This window comes from Thermobia domestica, chromosome 16 (genome assembly GCF_964235325.1).
Source record: "Thermobia domestica chromosome 16, izTheDome1.hap1.1, whole genome shotgun sequence".
Lineage (NCBI taxonomy): Eukaryota > Metazoa > Arthropoda > Insecta > Zygentoma > Lepismatidae > Thermobia > Thermobia domestica.
Genome location: NC_137469.1, coordinates 65,785,402 through 65,801,975, shown reverse-complemented (window position 1 = coordinate 65,801,975; position 16,574 = coordinate 65,785,402). Strand labels below are relative to the sequence as shown.

The 16,574-nt window shown below is 35.1% G+C and overlaps 1 protein-coding gene across 1 annotated transcript in view; it reads left to right on the top strand.

Annotated features, from left to right (window-relative positions):
• The first annotated feature begins 9,597 nt into the window (after nt 1-9,597).
• Nucleotides 9,598-16,574, top strand: part of LOC145673124 (protein KRI1 homolog) — a 43,538-nt gene continuing 36,561 nt past the window's right edge. Inside the window, exon 1 of the mRNA XM_081742509.1 lies at nt 9,598-9,969. Coding sequence (XP_081598635.1) covers nt 9,861-9,969 — 109 coding nt within the window. The 5' untranslated portion in view covers nt 9,598-9,860. The remainder of the gene's footprint in view (nt 9,970-16,574) is intronic.

The window sequence follows — 16,574 nt, the reverse complement described above, 5'->3', positions numbered from 1 at the left end:
CTTATTTATTTATAATATATAAGCTTGCAAGCATATTATAAATGTGTACGCAGCTGGTGGTCAGGTAAGAAACCAAGAATGCAGAAGACGTTAGATCATTAGTGAAAAAAAAGGGGATATTAGCGCTCCTCAAGTTTACCTATGCTAACTGAGAAATGTAGGAAAACACCAACAGGGAGAAGGATGTAAAACACATTAGAATAACATTTTCACGATGAAATATGTGAAACTATTGAGTCAATTTTTCCCATCAGTGATGATTCCTTTTTTTTTTTTTTTTTTTTTTTTTTTTTGTGGCGATTTCAATATACTGCGGCTGAAATGTATTAGTAACGAAAATACTGAGAATTCACATTGAGCACGATAGACTATGTGGTCCTGAGGGAATGTCATGGTTCTCGGGGAGAAATTTCTCCCCCCCCCCCCGGCCGATCCTTGAAATCACCACTGGACCCTAGAATCAATTCTGAAGCTATTCTACAATCTAATCTAAAATCTACTTCAGTACCAATACTGTAACAACAAGTATCTCTTGCTTATTTTATTTCAGGTAGAATGGTTAGTCCATTCTTTGACCTTGTATTCAATATTTGTACGAGCGAAAGCAAAATATCCTGCAATCTTCTTTCAGGAATTGGTATATATTTTTAAATTGGTTGCCATCAATATGTCATTTATTATCGCTTAATCAGCTCAACGAATTCGGTAAACTCATTAACATACTCAAATATTTTGTCAGCACGGAGCATATGCATTTTATACAACAACAGAAACTGCTACGGGCTAGCAAAGGGTGCGTCGAAGCACCCCTAGCCATCCCCTTGGCTTACGGGATGGTTGCGGGCTTGTTTGACCCTGCGGGAGAACTCTGCAACGCAAATTATCACGTGTCCCGTACGTAGCCCCTAAGTAACCCGCAGAATAACTATGCATACGGCCCTAGGTGAATGAATGAAGTTGGGTGGAAATAGGAACAGTGCCACGGTGATGCTACTATATGTTCACATCATGTGTTGTTAGTAGCACCTTAGCTAGCATGGTAAACATAGACCATTGAGATACTAACATTAATAACTGTATTATTCATCAGTGGTCAGCTAAACACTTCATCTGCTAATAACAATGAGTTAGCGACAAGCAGCCGCTACAAAACCCTGTGTGCTAATATTTTAACCGTGCATTGCTTTTCAAACATATCACAAATATATAGTAACTGACATCAAGAATTTGTATTAGTTTTTAAAATTATTATTATTATTATTATTATTATTATTATTATTATTATTATTATTATTATTATTATTATTATTATTATTATTATTATTATTATTATTATTTTTGCTATGAGTAAAGCTTTTCGTGATGTATCTGACATTTATATCAAGTAACGAACAAAGTATTTTGTTTCATGTCATTTTTAACGAAAATAGTTTTGTGAGCGCATGAATTTTCTGAAATTTACGTGAGTAAAAGTACTGCTATCTGTTGTTCATAAATTCACTATGTTTCTCTTCATCGTCTACTGTATTTTTCCTTCGTATTGTATTGTTTATCTTCGTTCATTAACAATTTATGAATAATTTATGCCAGATTTTATTTTTCCTTATGAGTCGTGTCCGTTTAATAAGATCTTTTTTTTTTTTGGTAAAAGGAGTTGTTTGACAACTTTGTGTAAAACAGCACCAATAACGTGTTACTAAAATGACTCCTCATCATGTCAGGTAGGTGATTTATCCACTACCATTTTAACAATTTACTCCAAAATGCTATGGTGTTACAGTAACATCACACATGCATCAAAATTTAACACAATACGGATAACACAGAACCACTGTGTTAAATTAACACAGCCACTTTTTACTGAGTACGTATATCAAGATCTTGCAGTATCTCTTATATTATATGATAAGTTTCACAGGTTCACTCCATTAAATGTTGACGATCTGCCATGAGAAAAACATGTAGCTTCTTATTTCTCATAATTCTCAAGCGTTTATATTCTGATAGTCCTTGTCAGTGCAAGGCTTTGACACACACAAAGAAGAAAGAAATAGCTCCATCTTGACTATATGGTTACCGTACGTACCTTGGGCGAGGGAGACCTGGTCCCGGTGGAGTTCATGTAGTTCAGATCCCACGTTAAAGTTTACGTCCATCTCATATAGCCTCGGTGGTGAAAGAGACGTTAAACTTGAAATCAACCAAGAGTCCGCGTTGGCTTAGTGTTCACCTGTCGTGCATGGGGTCCTTGATTCGTTCCAAGCTCGCGCCAAGTAAGCTTTGTGGTGGAAAAACACCGTGTGCGTGGGTTTTCTCAGGGTTCTCCCGTTTCCTCCCTCTTTCCTCGTTCTACCACTTAAATCATTTTCATAATCACCGTCTCATTTATCTAGCCGACATAAACGTGGGACGTAAAACTTAAAGATTTAATTTTCATTTTAAATCAACCAGGTGCGAAAGAAAATTATTCGTTTAGTGAGAAGAGAAAGAGACAGACAAAGAGAGGGGAGAGAATAATGATTTTTCCCAGGGTGCGAATTACCGGGGGGGATGAGGGGGATTTCTCCTCAATGAGATTTTGTTCCCCCCAAAGAAATCAACTGAATTATCCCCACCGGTGATGCTCGCTTTCCCCCACAAACCATGCTTAGTATAATGCCAAATTTCACTGATTTTTGTTATTTCTTGTAACTTTAATCTCCTAACCGTATTTGAATTGAATTGAATTGAATTTCTCTTTATTTCAGCGAGCGAGGTTCAGCCGGAGGCTGCTCTGCCACCTAACCCTTGTCATCATTACAAAGAAAAGAAAGAAAAAATAAAGACACAAATAAGATACAAGATACAAATTACAACATAACATGATACATTTAATAATACTAAGGATAAACAAAACACTCAGAAAATGTTAAAAAAAAAAAAAAAAACTACTCATACTGCTAATCCAATTTCATACCAATTTCATACTGTAGTAAACTTTTCATGTGTGCCAATGCTTTGTCTCTGATCTCTAAATAATAATGTTTGGAGTGATGATTTAAATGAATTATATGGTTTTTCAGTGATTGACTTTGGTAGGGAGTTCCAGATTCTTACTGCCGAAATTGAAAATGCCTTCTCTGTTATTTTTAAAGAATGCCGGGGCATATTCAGTTTATTACTTCCTCGGGTATTGTAACGGTGAATTTCTGATCTACATGTTAATTTATGATGCAAGTAAGGTGGTGTGAATTTATTTTGTATAGTAAACAACAGTATCGGAGATATCGTCTGCGGGACATGGTTAGGATATTGTTTTCATTAAGTACCGGCAGAATATGCTGAGACTTTCTGTAATTGAGAGAGAAGCGTATAGAGTAATTCTGTATTTTCTGAATTGCCTTAGTAGTTTGAGTGGAGAGAGAGCTACCATATATTGAATCGCAGTAGTCGAACAGAGGCAAAATGAGAGTGTTAACAAGATATAGTCTTGTTTCTTGCGACAAATAGCCTTTTAATTTATAAAGCTGTCGTATTTTGAAATGAGCAATGTAAACTATTCAGTTTTGGTCATTCTAATTTCCCCACTATTTTCATCGTTGTTTAGTTAAACTATATTATTATCACTACCAGTGGCGTATTTAGGGGGGTGGCTTCCGGGCTGAAGCCCCCCCCGAATCTGACTTACTATAGTAAAGTATATGAAATATCTTGCAGAATTTTCACATTTTCAGGCATAGCCCCCCCCGAAACAAAATCGTAAATACGCCACTGATCACTACAGTTGTTACTTGCAACGGTATCCTCATACCTTTCAGTTCGTCGTCGTTCGTGAATTTGAATGTACTAATTGCGCATAACAAAGCAGCATATGGATTTTTAAATGCTCTTAGCGGTTGGCCAAGAAGCAAACACATAGCTTCTTCCATCATATTCGGGCATGTCATATCCATCCTCTATATTTGTATCGATTATCATCTTGTTTTAATTTTTGTTATATTTCATTTTAGTTTGCAAGTTTGCATAATATTTGTAATATCCAATAAATAGAACAAGTGGACTTAATAGAACATAAGTGGACTATTAGTGCCTGAACATCACTGCCTTTTACAGTTTACGGAAATGAACTTTTGAAACTGTACTCAAAATCTGAATTATATATTCTCTCGTGGCTACATGTTAAAGTACATGTTGATTATACGTTAGTAGTGAGCAGACACGTTAGTGAAGGTAAGTAACTGCATAAGATTTGTTTCAGCATTGCTAATACGAATGATTTTCCGTGTCATTCATAGCCGGTGTCTGTATAAGCACTTCAACTGGAACGGGCTTTTTAAAGTTAACCATTGACTTTCCATCTTTCTTTACACTGTACAGTTTGCAGTCCACGCCAATAATGTTGTCTGGAAAATTTCAATGTAATATTTATACTTAATTTGGTAACGTAGCACATAGTGAATCAACTCATAGGTAATACGGTAAAGTAATTATAAACAGTAAAGTAATTGTAAGTGTTGATTTCCTGAGCGCCGTCATGGAATGGATATTAAAAAAAAAAAAAAAAAATGGAGAGCGCAGCATTAGCGAGAAGTAGAAGCGAAAGCTAGACATTTGGATTGAGAGTTTGTAAATAGGCTATTTGGCTTTCGGTTTGACCTTGATGCCAGAAATCGGGACCAGCAACAATCCCTTTCTCGTATGATAGGCTAATACGTAGATTAAAAAAAAAAAAAAAAAGTCCGGTTTAGCTGATAATTTTAGTGGTTTTCGTAACACTGAAGTAGGCCTAGGTTTTCTTTCGTAAGGTTGTGTATAATAACGCAAAGTAGAAGATTTCAATATGAGAGGAAAAATTAACATATGCTTGTGATTATAGCTATCTCTCGGGCCAAATAATTAAGTAAATAAACCTGAGAGAGCTACGGACACAAGAATGAGTACAACATTTAAACACGTTCAGAAAGGTTAGGTGTAGTGTGTGCATGCTAAATATACATAGTTATTGTCGGTATATTTATTGAAATAATAAATCCCTTATTTATTACAGATGTCATATCATACTATTTGTCATATTTATGTGTGTGTGTGTGGGGGGGGGGTATGGCATTATTGTCTCATTTTGAATTATTGCACCTTCAGACTCTACGTCAAATTTGCCTAATTTTATCCCCTCCCCCCAGTATAAATTGTCTAATTCGCACACTGATTTTTCCTATATTAACAGCCTTAAAGTATGAAATATAAACGGGATAGTTTGAGATTTTTTTTTTCAAAAAAATTGACATTTTTCATTTTCACTCCCTAGGAAACTACTCTTACTTTTAGGGTAGGAAGAAAATTCGACACCATTGCCCTACAGAATCTTTTTAAGACCTTGGAATCTATAGAGAACTTCACTTAATGTCGTATTAAGAGGTTAGTTAACGCGTGATGCTAACTTCCGTATTTAGAAACATGTTAGTGAAGTTAGCAAACGATTTATATCGAAAAAAGATCAGCCACGACTTACAGTAACCTCTTACCTTCATTTCTCCTTATGTGTTTGAGAAACCCTGCGAATAAGCTGTGGCATGTCTTTTTCGATATAAATCCTTGTTAATTTCATTAAGATGTTTACGGAAGTTAGCATCACGTGTTAGAAAAAAACTTTTACTATGTCGCTAAAAACGACTATGAATAGAGTTCTTAAGTTTAAAATTTAGTTCGGATACGATTAACAGTATGGTCTCTGGGTATTAAGTTTAAAATTTAATTCGAATGCCATTAAAAATACTCGTATAGCCTCTGGGTGAGTGTACGTACATCGGAACGAACGGACGGACAAACATTCACAAATTACATTCTTTCTTTTCGTTTTTTTTTCTCTCTTTTGTGCAGTGTATGTGTGTGTGTGTGTGGAAGGGGGTGAAGTGGGGACGAACTTTAGGTCTCCTATCAAATTATGTAACGTGATTAACATGTGGCTTATTTTGTTATTATTATTATTATTATTATTATTATTATTATTATTATTATTATTATTATTATTATTATTATTATTAGTTCTCCAGATGATCCCAAAGCCGTTTTTGTTGTCATTGCTTTTCAGCGTGTAAAACTAAAGCTCTAAACTGGCGAAACAGCCCATGGTGGGCTAGGGCTTATTAGCTGGTTTATGGCGTTCATGTCTTTGGAGTGATGTGCGGTCAGCACATCGGCTGCTGGATTTCTAGACCAGAGTTTACTACTTCTTTCTTTCAAGAAGCTCCCCGACTGACCTCACGACGCTAGGTGGACGCTCTAATGTTACTACCTGGAAAGTACGACGTCACCAATCTTTCCTCTGACCAGGTAGGGCATTACTTGACCTTGCTTATCTCACGAGGAGCGGTAGCGTATTCTAAAAGTTTTTTTTTTCAGCATATAGACTCCATAAAACGTGTAGCTCCATTGAAATCTTGAATTTGATTTTTTTTTACGATCATTCTTTTTCTCTCGTATCGTTACTTGATTTTTTTTAAAAAGAAAGAAACTAATAAAAAATTCAGGCCATGCTAAACCTGTTTGAACTAAAAAGTCTCAGCTTCGAATGAACAAAATATTGGAAATTCCGACTTCTTTGATTAAAAAAAAGAAAGAAAGAAAATGAAAAGAAAAGAAAAGAAATAAATGAAAGATCTAGCAAATCGTATATATATTTGATGAAATTCTTTTATTCCGAAGTCATCATTCGTTTATGTCTGGAAGTTGTTACTTATATAAAACAATTGCAATTTCGTGTTGCATATCATAAATGACAATACAAAAAAGTTGTAGTAATTTTACCTTGCTTTACGATTCGACAAGTTGTAAGCTCTTAGAGGTCACACGTGTTGTCACGTACGGTATGACTCATTCATTCATTCATTCATTCATTGACGATGTGGGCTGGCAAAATAAAAATTAAAAAAAAAGAAAAAAAAGTAAATGGTCTCTTCTAAAAGGTGATAGTGAATGAGAAACAAGCAACCTACTTGTTTGCCCCAAGTAAATTCCTGGAAATCGGTCTTGTGATTTCATGACTCAGCGCACGCTAATCGCTAGTAAAAATCGGCTGCACACAAATATACGTCCTACGCGATAAACAATATTTGCATGTCCTTTGTGTGGATTTTGACATAGCGTATTAAATGATTTATGCATAGCAGTCTTACTACAGGAACCCAAGATACAACATATTATAATTACATTTTTTTTAAATTAACATTCATTTTCAGTTACGGATCGGAACTATTACTCGGACTTTTCAATAAGGATATACAGGGTGTTTCAAAACAACACCGACAACGTTTGGAGATGATTCGTAACACCAAGATAAGACGAAAAGTATAAACCAATCTGGGTGCACAATGTTTCCTTTCGGAGTTGAAGTAGTTGGTGAGTACTTCAAATTATATGACCGTAGACAAACTGCCTCTATAAGAATTGTTGCGCGAGTACTTTAGGATTCTGAAACGTGGATATTTGGATAGAGCACATACTAGTTCCTATATAAAATACTGATCCAACTACGGTAAGTCCCATAGTTCTAAAGCTATGGAGCTTTAAATTTCACTTTTCCGCAGCCTATAACTCCGAAAGGAAACATTTGTGCACCCAGATTGGTCTATACTTTTCGTCTTATTTTGGTATTAGGAATCATCTCCGAAACGTAGTGGGTGTTGCTTTGAAACATCTTGTAGTATGTGTTCTGGATCATGTGTACAGAAAGTGATTTTTAGCCAGCATTCGGCCATTCGATATTAGGCTACGTAAATTCGTAGTGAAGATAGATTTAAATAGCCTAATCCAGAGTCTATCTCAAGCTGTATTCTGCGGACCACAAGTGGTCCTCGAGGCCTTCTTCATACTTGTGATTCTGCTGGAACAGATTATTTGTTTATTTATGTACTTTCTTCTTTGTCTCTCTCGTTTCCCATATGGGGTCGGCGTTCCTGTTTAATTCTTTTCCTCCATTTTATCCTATTCTGGGTGTTTTTTATTTTTCATCCTCTCTTCCTGAAATCATTTTGTACTTCCATCCTTTCCTTCAAATTTCATTCTTTCTTCCATCTAATTTTGGGTCTTCCTTCTTCTTGTTACTTCCAACTTTACAATTCTCTTTCTCACATAATAATCGTTTCTTTGTTCTACATATCCCAACCATCTCGGCCTCCATTTTTGAAATTTTTTACTCAATGATAACACCTTAACAGTCCATTTTGTAGAAGGTGTTTCAAAACAGCACCGACAACGTTTGGGAGGTGATTCCTGATATCAAGATAAGACAAAAAGTACAGACCTGGGTGCACAAATGCTTCCTTTCGGAGTTATAGGCTGACGAAAATAATAATAATAATTAAAAAAAAACTTTAAAGTTTCATGTCTTATGGGACTTACCGTAGTCGGGTCAAGACTCCATTAGGGGACTAGTATGTGCTCTATCCAAACATCCATGTTTCAGAATCCTGTGGTACTTCCACAACAATTTTTGTAGAGATAGTTGGTGAATACTTCAAATTATATGCCTCTAGCGAAACTCCCTCTATAAAAATCGTTGCTAGAGTACCTTAGGATCCTGAAACATATATTTTTGGATAGCGCACATATTAGTTCCTAAGTGAAGTCTTGGCCCAACGACGGTAGGTCCCAGAGTATTGGAGCAATGGACCTTTAAAGTCTATTCTTTCATGTTTTCGGCAGCCTATAACTCCGAAAGGAAGCCAGGTTGGTCTATACTTTTTGTCTTATCTTGGTGCCAGGAATCACCTCTCAAACGTTGTCAGTGTTGTTTTGAAACACTCTGTATAATCGTTCCGTATTCTATCCTTTCTCGTTGCAATATGCATCCATCTTAACATTCTCACCCCCGTCACTTCTATCTTCACTTCTGTATGTAAAAAATATACACCATTATGTTGACAGACGATGTATATCATTACTCCTACCAATGATACACGTACACCAAACCAGGGACGTACGCACAGAGTGGGACCCGAGTATTATTATTATTATTATTATTATTATTATTATTATTATTATTATTATTATTATTATTATTATTATTATTATTATTATTATTATTATTATTATTATTATTATTATATTTAGAAGAAAAACTACTTAGTGTTCGAAGGTTAATTCAAGTTCACAAAGTAATCCGCAACAAAATTAGACTATCCATAGGATAGATTGGAGTTTTACAGACTTAAGCCTATCTTCTAAAACTTAAAAAAGTTTGGTGAAAAGAAGAAAAAGAAATTCCATTCCAAATTAAATTTCCATTGTTTATGTAATCTTCAAACAATCCTTTATTGAATTTATTTAGCCATACTTTTAAGTAATAATATTATTAAATTATCTCAAAAATTACTAAACACTGTTTTCTCATTCCAGATGCGTAGTAGAAGAGTATTTACTATCCTTACAATGCCATTCAGCTAATTGCACGAAACACGTATTATCGATGATTTCTCGCTCCTGGGAGCGCTTATGATAGTGCACAATTTAAGCACATGATGGCAGTAAATGTTGTTCTCATGATTCTAATGTTCAACATGTTACTGCTATCTAGTGTACAAATTCTCAACTAAATCAAGAAGTAAGAGAAGACTGGAGCAGCTGTTTTGGTATTCTGGTTACAAGCAGTGATACCAAATGCAAAATAATATCTCATTTTTCTATAAAAAGAAATGCTGAAAATTGTAAGCTTCCTCACGATATAAGATACTATATACAGTGTAGACCAGGATATTACGATAAAGAGCGTTGAATTGGAGGGGTATGATGATAACAGAACAAGTGGAATGATAAAGTGGAAGATACAATATAACTGTAAATAAGAAAGAATTTACTATTATGTGTTAGCAACATTGTGTAGAAGCATGGAGGACCTACTTGGAAGTGGCGGAGAGTCAGATGTTGAACTTCGCATAAATGAAGGTTTTGCAAAGAATTATGACAATTGGAGGCGAAAAGAAGAACTTGCAAAATGTAAGAAATATTGACATAGTACATTGGTTGCTGACAAAATTCATTATGCGCGTATTAAAGTATTTGCGCATTGAACTTCTTATATTGCATTAAGAAAACGTGGACAGCAACAAGACAGCATGCATTATGATATTATTTTGTTTCAATGTGCCCTTGTACTTGTATTTTGATTTGTAGGAGTATCAAATGTGCTTCTTAATCTGGACTTTAATAGAAATGGCCTTCGTGCAGCAGAGTAGCTTAGAGTAGGGTAGATTAGTTCACGTTAGTTTAATTTAGATTCAATATTCCTGGACCTACAGTGCGACACTTCACACACACAAATAATGGTGCTGGTCAAGTTTAGGCACACCACATGTTGCAAAATTTACAGGTAAAATTCAATACTCTGCATGGAAAGACATGTTTATAAGGAAATAAATTCTGCAGGTGGCAGAAATAAACTAAGTAATATAGCTGTATTTTAGAGTTACTACTGTAAAATTGTTACAGGTGCTTTATGACGGTTAAAATAAGTGAATGCAGATGCAAGATAACTATTAGACACTTATGTTTTGTGTAGCGTTACTAGTGTAAAACAATACAAGTGCTTTGGAACTCGTAACTTTGCGTAAACCCATGTATTTTCACATACTCTCGATTAAACGTATACTCAGTCGCTAACGCACCTTCTCTATTCGGACACTTCCGAATACTAATGCGCGGGCCCAACAACTTCTCCGTACCTTGACTCGGTTAGATAGCATTCAGGCTTTTTGATACCACCCAGCACAAGGTGGATTGTGGTTTTGTACTGTAGCTTTTATGCCACATCCGGACGCTGTATTTATACACAAATCCTAAAAGAATTATAATTTTTCAACAATTACCCTGGTGCTCTCTTTGAATTGCTAAGTGGGGTAATGTTATGTCGCCTACCAAAATCTTTTGGAGGACAATAAGAAGGAAATTAGTGACAGAATTATTATTTCTCAACAAATTTCGAGTGGTATTCCTAAACTAGGACTACATGGAAATACTTAAGCTTTTCCGTGTTCCAGAATTTAGAACTACGGTGAAGCTCAATTGGTGCAGGTTTTGTTTCGGTACACTACATTTGGCACAATTTAGAGCTAAAATTGATCATAGCGTAGAAAGACGTTTATAAGAAACAGATTCCAAATTCCGCGGGTGACACTCAAAAATGGAAATTGATAGAATTATTCGAAATTTAAGCACCAGAAAACGAAAATGATAATAAAGTACGGTAACTAATTACGGAGAAAAATGAAGTTAAATCTTGGACTACGTATATGAAGGCACAAACTTCGCCCATATTGGGTAAACTGACAATAGAACATAATATATCAGTGTTAAAAACTCACTTTCTTGGTAACTAAACTAAGAAGTGAATGATACGATAGAAAAGAGAAAAGTGCCTATTGATTCTATCAACACTATAAAGTGTCCCTTAACATATCACCCCTTCGGGAGTTCGATGCTACCCAATTTAAAGATAGCTCCCTCTTGGCTAAGCCATTAACGTCACACTTTCAATGTTGGAAATTCGGTTCGATTCCTGTGGAGCGCGTGGCTCGGATCGCACGTTAAGCTGAAGGTCCACTTCTCGTATAGCCACGCTGTTGAATAGACACTAAACTTAAAATCAACAACCACACTATTTTAAGAGGCATGAATTTGTATTGCATCTCCTCCCTCGTTACAAGGTAAGGAAAAAAAATTATATTTTCATTTAAAAAACATTATTGTTATTTCTAAAGAGGGAAAAGTCTGCAACAATGAACAGTTGAAAGTACTACTTTCGTGCAGTAATACAATACCATCACGGTGGCAATCAACGGAACCTTAGCCGAAATTTCTGCAGGCATGATTTAAATAGAAGTAATACAGTTGTATTTTCTGTTTACAAGTGTAGGATTGTAGTGTCAAATCATTACAAGTACTATGCGACGTTAAAAATAAGGTAGTGCATATGAAAAAGGGCTGATTAGGTATTATTTTCTAAGTGCGTAGTACTTCTGCACACTATATGAAAGAGACATTTTTATTTTATAATTGAACGTTACTAGTGTCAAGCTATTAAAAGAAATACAGAAACTCGCATCACTGCAAAAACCAAGGGCGGCGATTAGGAGGGGCAAGAGGGGACAGTTGCCTCTATACTTTTTTGAAGTGACCCCTTAATGTTTATAGTTTCATTTGGAAGTGTAAAGTTTATATAGTATTGCTGGTACATAGAAAAAATGGTGCCGTTTTATGAGTACTATTGGTTATTTGTCTTCCCGTGGAATTAAGAAAGCTACAGGAATTGCGTATTTCTTTAAATGCCGTAGCATATGCTTGTAGTATTTACTGTCTTTCAATTTCTAAGGATAATAACATACATTTAATAGCATGTGTGGAATGAAATATTCAAGTTGTTCATTAATCCCCAGTTTCAATATAACTTCTACAAAGCAAGCCTCATTATTCATTACTGTGATTAATAATATCCTTGCTATGTATTTGTTTCGCAAATTGGTTATTAAATAGTCTGATCACACAATTTTCCAGACATAATTTTAAGATGTTCATGAGCAGTGGCGGCGGTTGGACGTTAAAAGTGGGGGGGGGGGGGGGGGCAAGATATGATCTGAATATGTGTATATCAATGTTAGTGTTCCTGGTTGTTTCTAACACTTTGTTTGACGAAAGGTTGTATAACTAATAGGATACTATCTTTTTCAGTGAAAATACTGTATATCGTGTTTCATATTTAATTAAGTAAATAGACAAGAGCAACGCACATAGGTATTAACCCTTGATTCCTTGCTCTTGAACATCTTAAAATTGTTTGGAAAATTGTGTGATCAGATTATTTTATAACATAATTATAAAACAAATAAATAGAAAGGATATTATTAATCATATTAATGAATAATGAGGCTTGTTTTGTAGAAGTTATATCGAAACTGGGGATTAATGAACAACTTACATTTTTAATTCCACACTTGCCATTAAATGTATGTTATTACTCTTAGAAAATGAAAGACAGTAAATACTATAAGCATATGCTACGACGCAATTATAATACTAATTCCTTTGAATTGCAATTCCTGTAGCTGTCTTAACTCCACGGGAAGACAAATAACCAATACACACTTACGCAAATATTATATGGTACCATTTTTTTCTATGAACTAGTATATGCAAAAACTTTAAATTTTCAAATGAAACTATGTACGTTAACCATTTTAAATTATGGCTTTTTAAAGGTAAATTATTGAATTTCAGTCAATCAGCTACAGCGTCATCCCTATTTATCCTAGGATCATAGTTAGTACCTCATTCTCTTCAGAATAGAACAATCTTTCAAACGGTTCCATTTACGTTTTTTTATCATGTCCCTAAGGCAGGAAAGTTTGAGGGAAAGCTGGATTTTTTCTGATTTTTTTCAAACTTTGATTCCCTCTGGACTCCCTTTGTTAACGCACAGATCTCAAAATCAACTGAAAAATACGAAGGGGTGTACTAAATGTGTATAAACAATTTCAAGCTTCTATCTTGACAAAACTAAGTGCGGGAAAATGTTTACCAATTCCCATAATGCCCCAGATGATCCGGATGTAATATAAAATTTCCTGAGACATCCCTATTTATCCTATGATCATTGTTCGTACATCATTCCCTTTAGAATAGAACATACTTTCCAACGGCACCACTCACATGTCTCCATCATGTACCTGAGGTGGGAAGATCATGAAAAAATGGATTATTTGTTTAAAAAATATTCTTTCTTTGTACTTTTTCGCCCCTCTGTACCCCCTGTTATAACGCAGAAATCTGAAACAAATCTAAAAAATACTAAGGGGTGTACTAAATGTATGTGCAATATTTCAATCTTCTAGGTGCAAAAGTAAGCCCGCCAAAAATAGTATCTTTACAATACTCCAGATTCCCGTATAAAAAAGGATCTCAGGTAAAAATTCCCCGAGACATCCCTATTTATACTAGGATCATGGTTCATACATCATTCTTTTTAGAACAGAACAGCCTTTCAAACGGTGCCATTACATGTCTCCATCATGTATCTGAGGAGGAAAATCGCGAAAAAAAGGAATCTTTGTTAAAAAGATATATTTTTTTTTTACCTTTTTGCCCCTCTGGATCGTCTGTTTTATCGCAGAAATCTGAAAAGAATCTGGAAAATATTAAGGGGTGCACTGAATGTGTGTGCAAAATTTCAATCTTCTAAATGCAAAAGTAAGCCCTGCAAAAGAGTAATAAAAAGTCATAACAAAAATTTTTTAGTTATGACGTCATCACACTCTACGTCTCGACGCAGAAAGGTGTGAAAGCATATGTAACGTGTTCTACAATGCCTCCAGGCTTGAGAAAAAAACAGAAGTTAAAAGCTTTGTTGGTACTTTTTTACATCGAATAATGAAGATTCTAGCCTATCACCGAAAAATAGATGATATAATTTAAGAGTTAAGTGGTCACTTCAAAAAAGTGGGGGGGCAACTGCTCCCTCTTGCCCCCCCCTAATCGCAGCCCATGTTCATGAGAAGGAATCAGATCTCTTCTTACACTTTCGTTGTTTAAGAGTACAAAGGGATAGTACCTACTTGCGTTGCTCTTGTCAGTTTACTTAATAAAATACGAAATACGATTCGGTATTTTAAATGAAAGAGATAATACCCTATTACTTATACAACCTTTCGTCATTGTTAGAAACAACCAGGAAAACTAACATTGATATGCAAATATTCAGATCGTGTCTTGCCCCCCCCCCCTCCTTTTAACATCAAATCGCCGCCACTGGCGAAAACCCACGTGTTTTCACTACCCTTAGGTCAAGGTATGTGTGTAACTGACTCAGTTAAATAGCGTTCGTGGTTTTGAGTGGTCACCGAGTTTTTTTTTTTTTTTTTTTTTCACTTTTAGCTTTTATGGCATATCTCTAGATGCTGTAGTTATTCTCAAATCGTGAAAGAATTATAATATATTACAATCAATATTTACATCTGATGACACCCTTGAATTTCATCAATGTTAAGTGAGGTATTGTCATTTCGCCCAGCTTAAATCTTTCGGAGAACAATAAGAAGAAAGAGAGAAAAATGGAATAATTTTTCGACAGTTCTTTCGAGTGGTATTCCTAAACTTAAATCTGCACTGATTAGTTATTTATTTTAAGTATAATCGGTTAAGGAATTAGTTCCTGAATGTAACACTATGTGTTTATTTTGTTGCGTACGATTATCATACTAATTAAGCATCAAATAATACTTGGCTAGTGCTTTACTCAGAACAGTGGATATATCTTATTAGGTTTTTATGCTAAGGTTACTGGGTTCAAATTTCCGTCGCTCTTATTCACACGTGTATTTGCATTTTTGTATATTTTATAATCATTAATTGAAATTAATAGAAAAGCCTGGGAAGAGTATAGCTTTCGAAATTCATTCAAAGAATCGTTTCATCAGGAACTAGTTGTAAAGATGAATTCACATTAAACTAACATAAATGAAATTTCGTCAAAGCGTACATTAGCATCGCTAGTTAGTATTCTTACACACACACGCACAAAAACGGTACTATTTAAACTATATAAGTTCAAACCGTCATACTAGAAATGATGAAACAATTAAATCTTCTATTACGCGCGTACTCAGTATCGCTAACACGCCGTCTATGGAAGCACACCATGTGAGCCTTAACTAGACGCAATGTTGTTATATAATGATCGCCTAACACAGGCTGATGTGTGTTTGCTGCACATGGAGATTCTACCAGCTACTTTTATGTAGCGGAACGATACCAACTGGTGATGCTAATGTAAATCTAAGTCGTCGGTGGATATCATACGTTTATGCTCTGGGGCTAAAGAAAACTGTTAGTGAATGTCAAATGTGGAAACAGTAAGAAAGGAGAAAGAAACGGGAAAGCAGCAGATACAATATCCACCACGAACAAGGATTTCCATGGGTTCAAACTAAGGTTTCCTTTCGCCAGAGGTAAACGTTCTGCAAATGAATCAAAGTGAGCGCAATGCTTACAGGTTGTTTCATCTATATAGTTTTTAAGATAAAAGTATCGAATTAATTTTGAAAATAATAATAATTTCTTAAATTATGCTACTGTCTTAAGCTATACAGGTTAACATTCACTCAGCAAAAAATACACGTATTAAAAATACCAATCTTGTTACAGTTCGTTTCTATAGACCTTACAAAGAATAGTTTGTTTTCTACATTCCTTGTTTAATAGTTTTACGTATGTCTCGTAACTTCAGTACCTTCAGTACTTATGCAACGTATTGCCATTCGGTAACAGGGATAATTTTTCATCATCATTGCTTCTAGCATTTACATTAGGTTACGAACTGCGTTCCACTTACTATTTTATACATACACACTTGCATAAAATATATTAGCTTACAATTGAAATTAAAAATTCATGCAAATAATCTCTTTTATTGGGAGCATGCTCTACGAACTTATCTCATACAATCCATAGAATTTATACCATATAGTCGGTATTTGTGAATCCTTTAAGCTTGACCTGCATATTGAGCTCCCTCGTGGGAATATGGTTAGGATATACGCCTTTGGCTCGGGAGT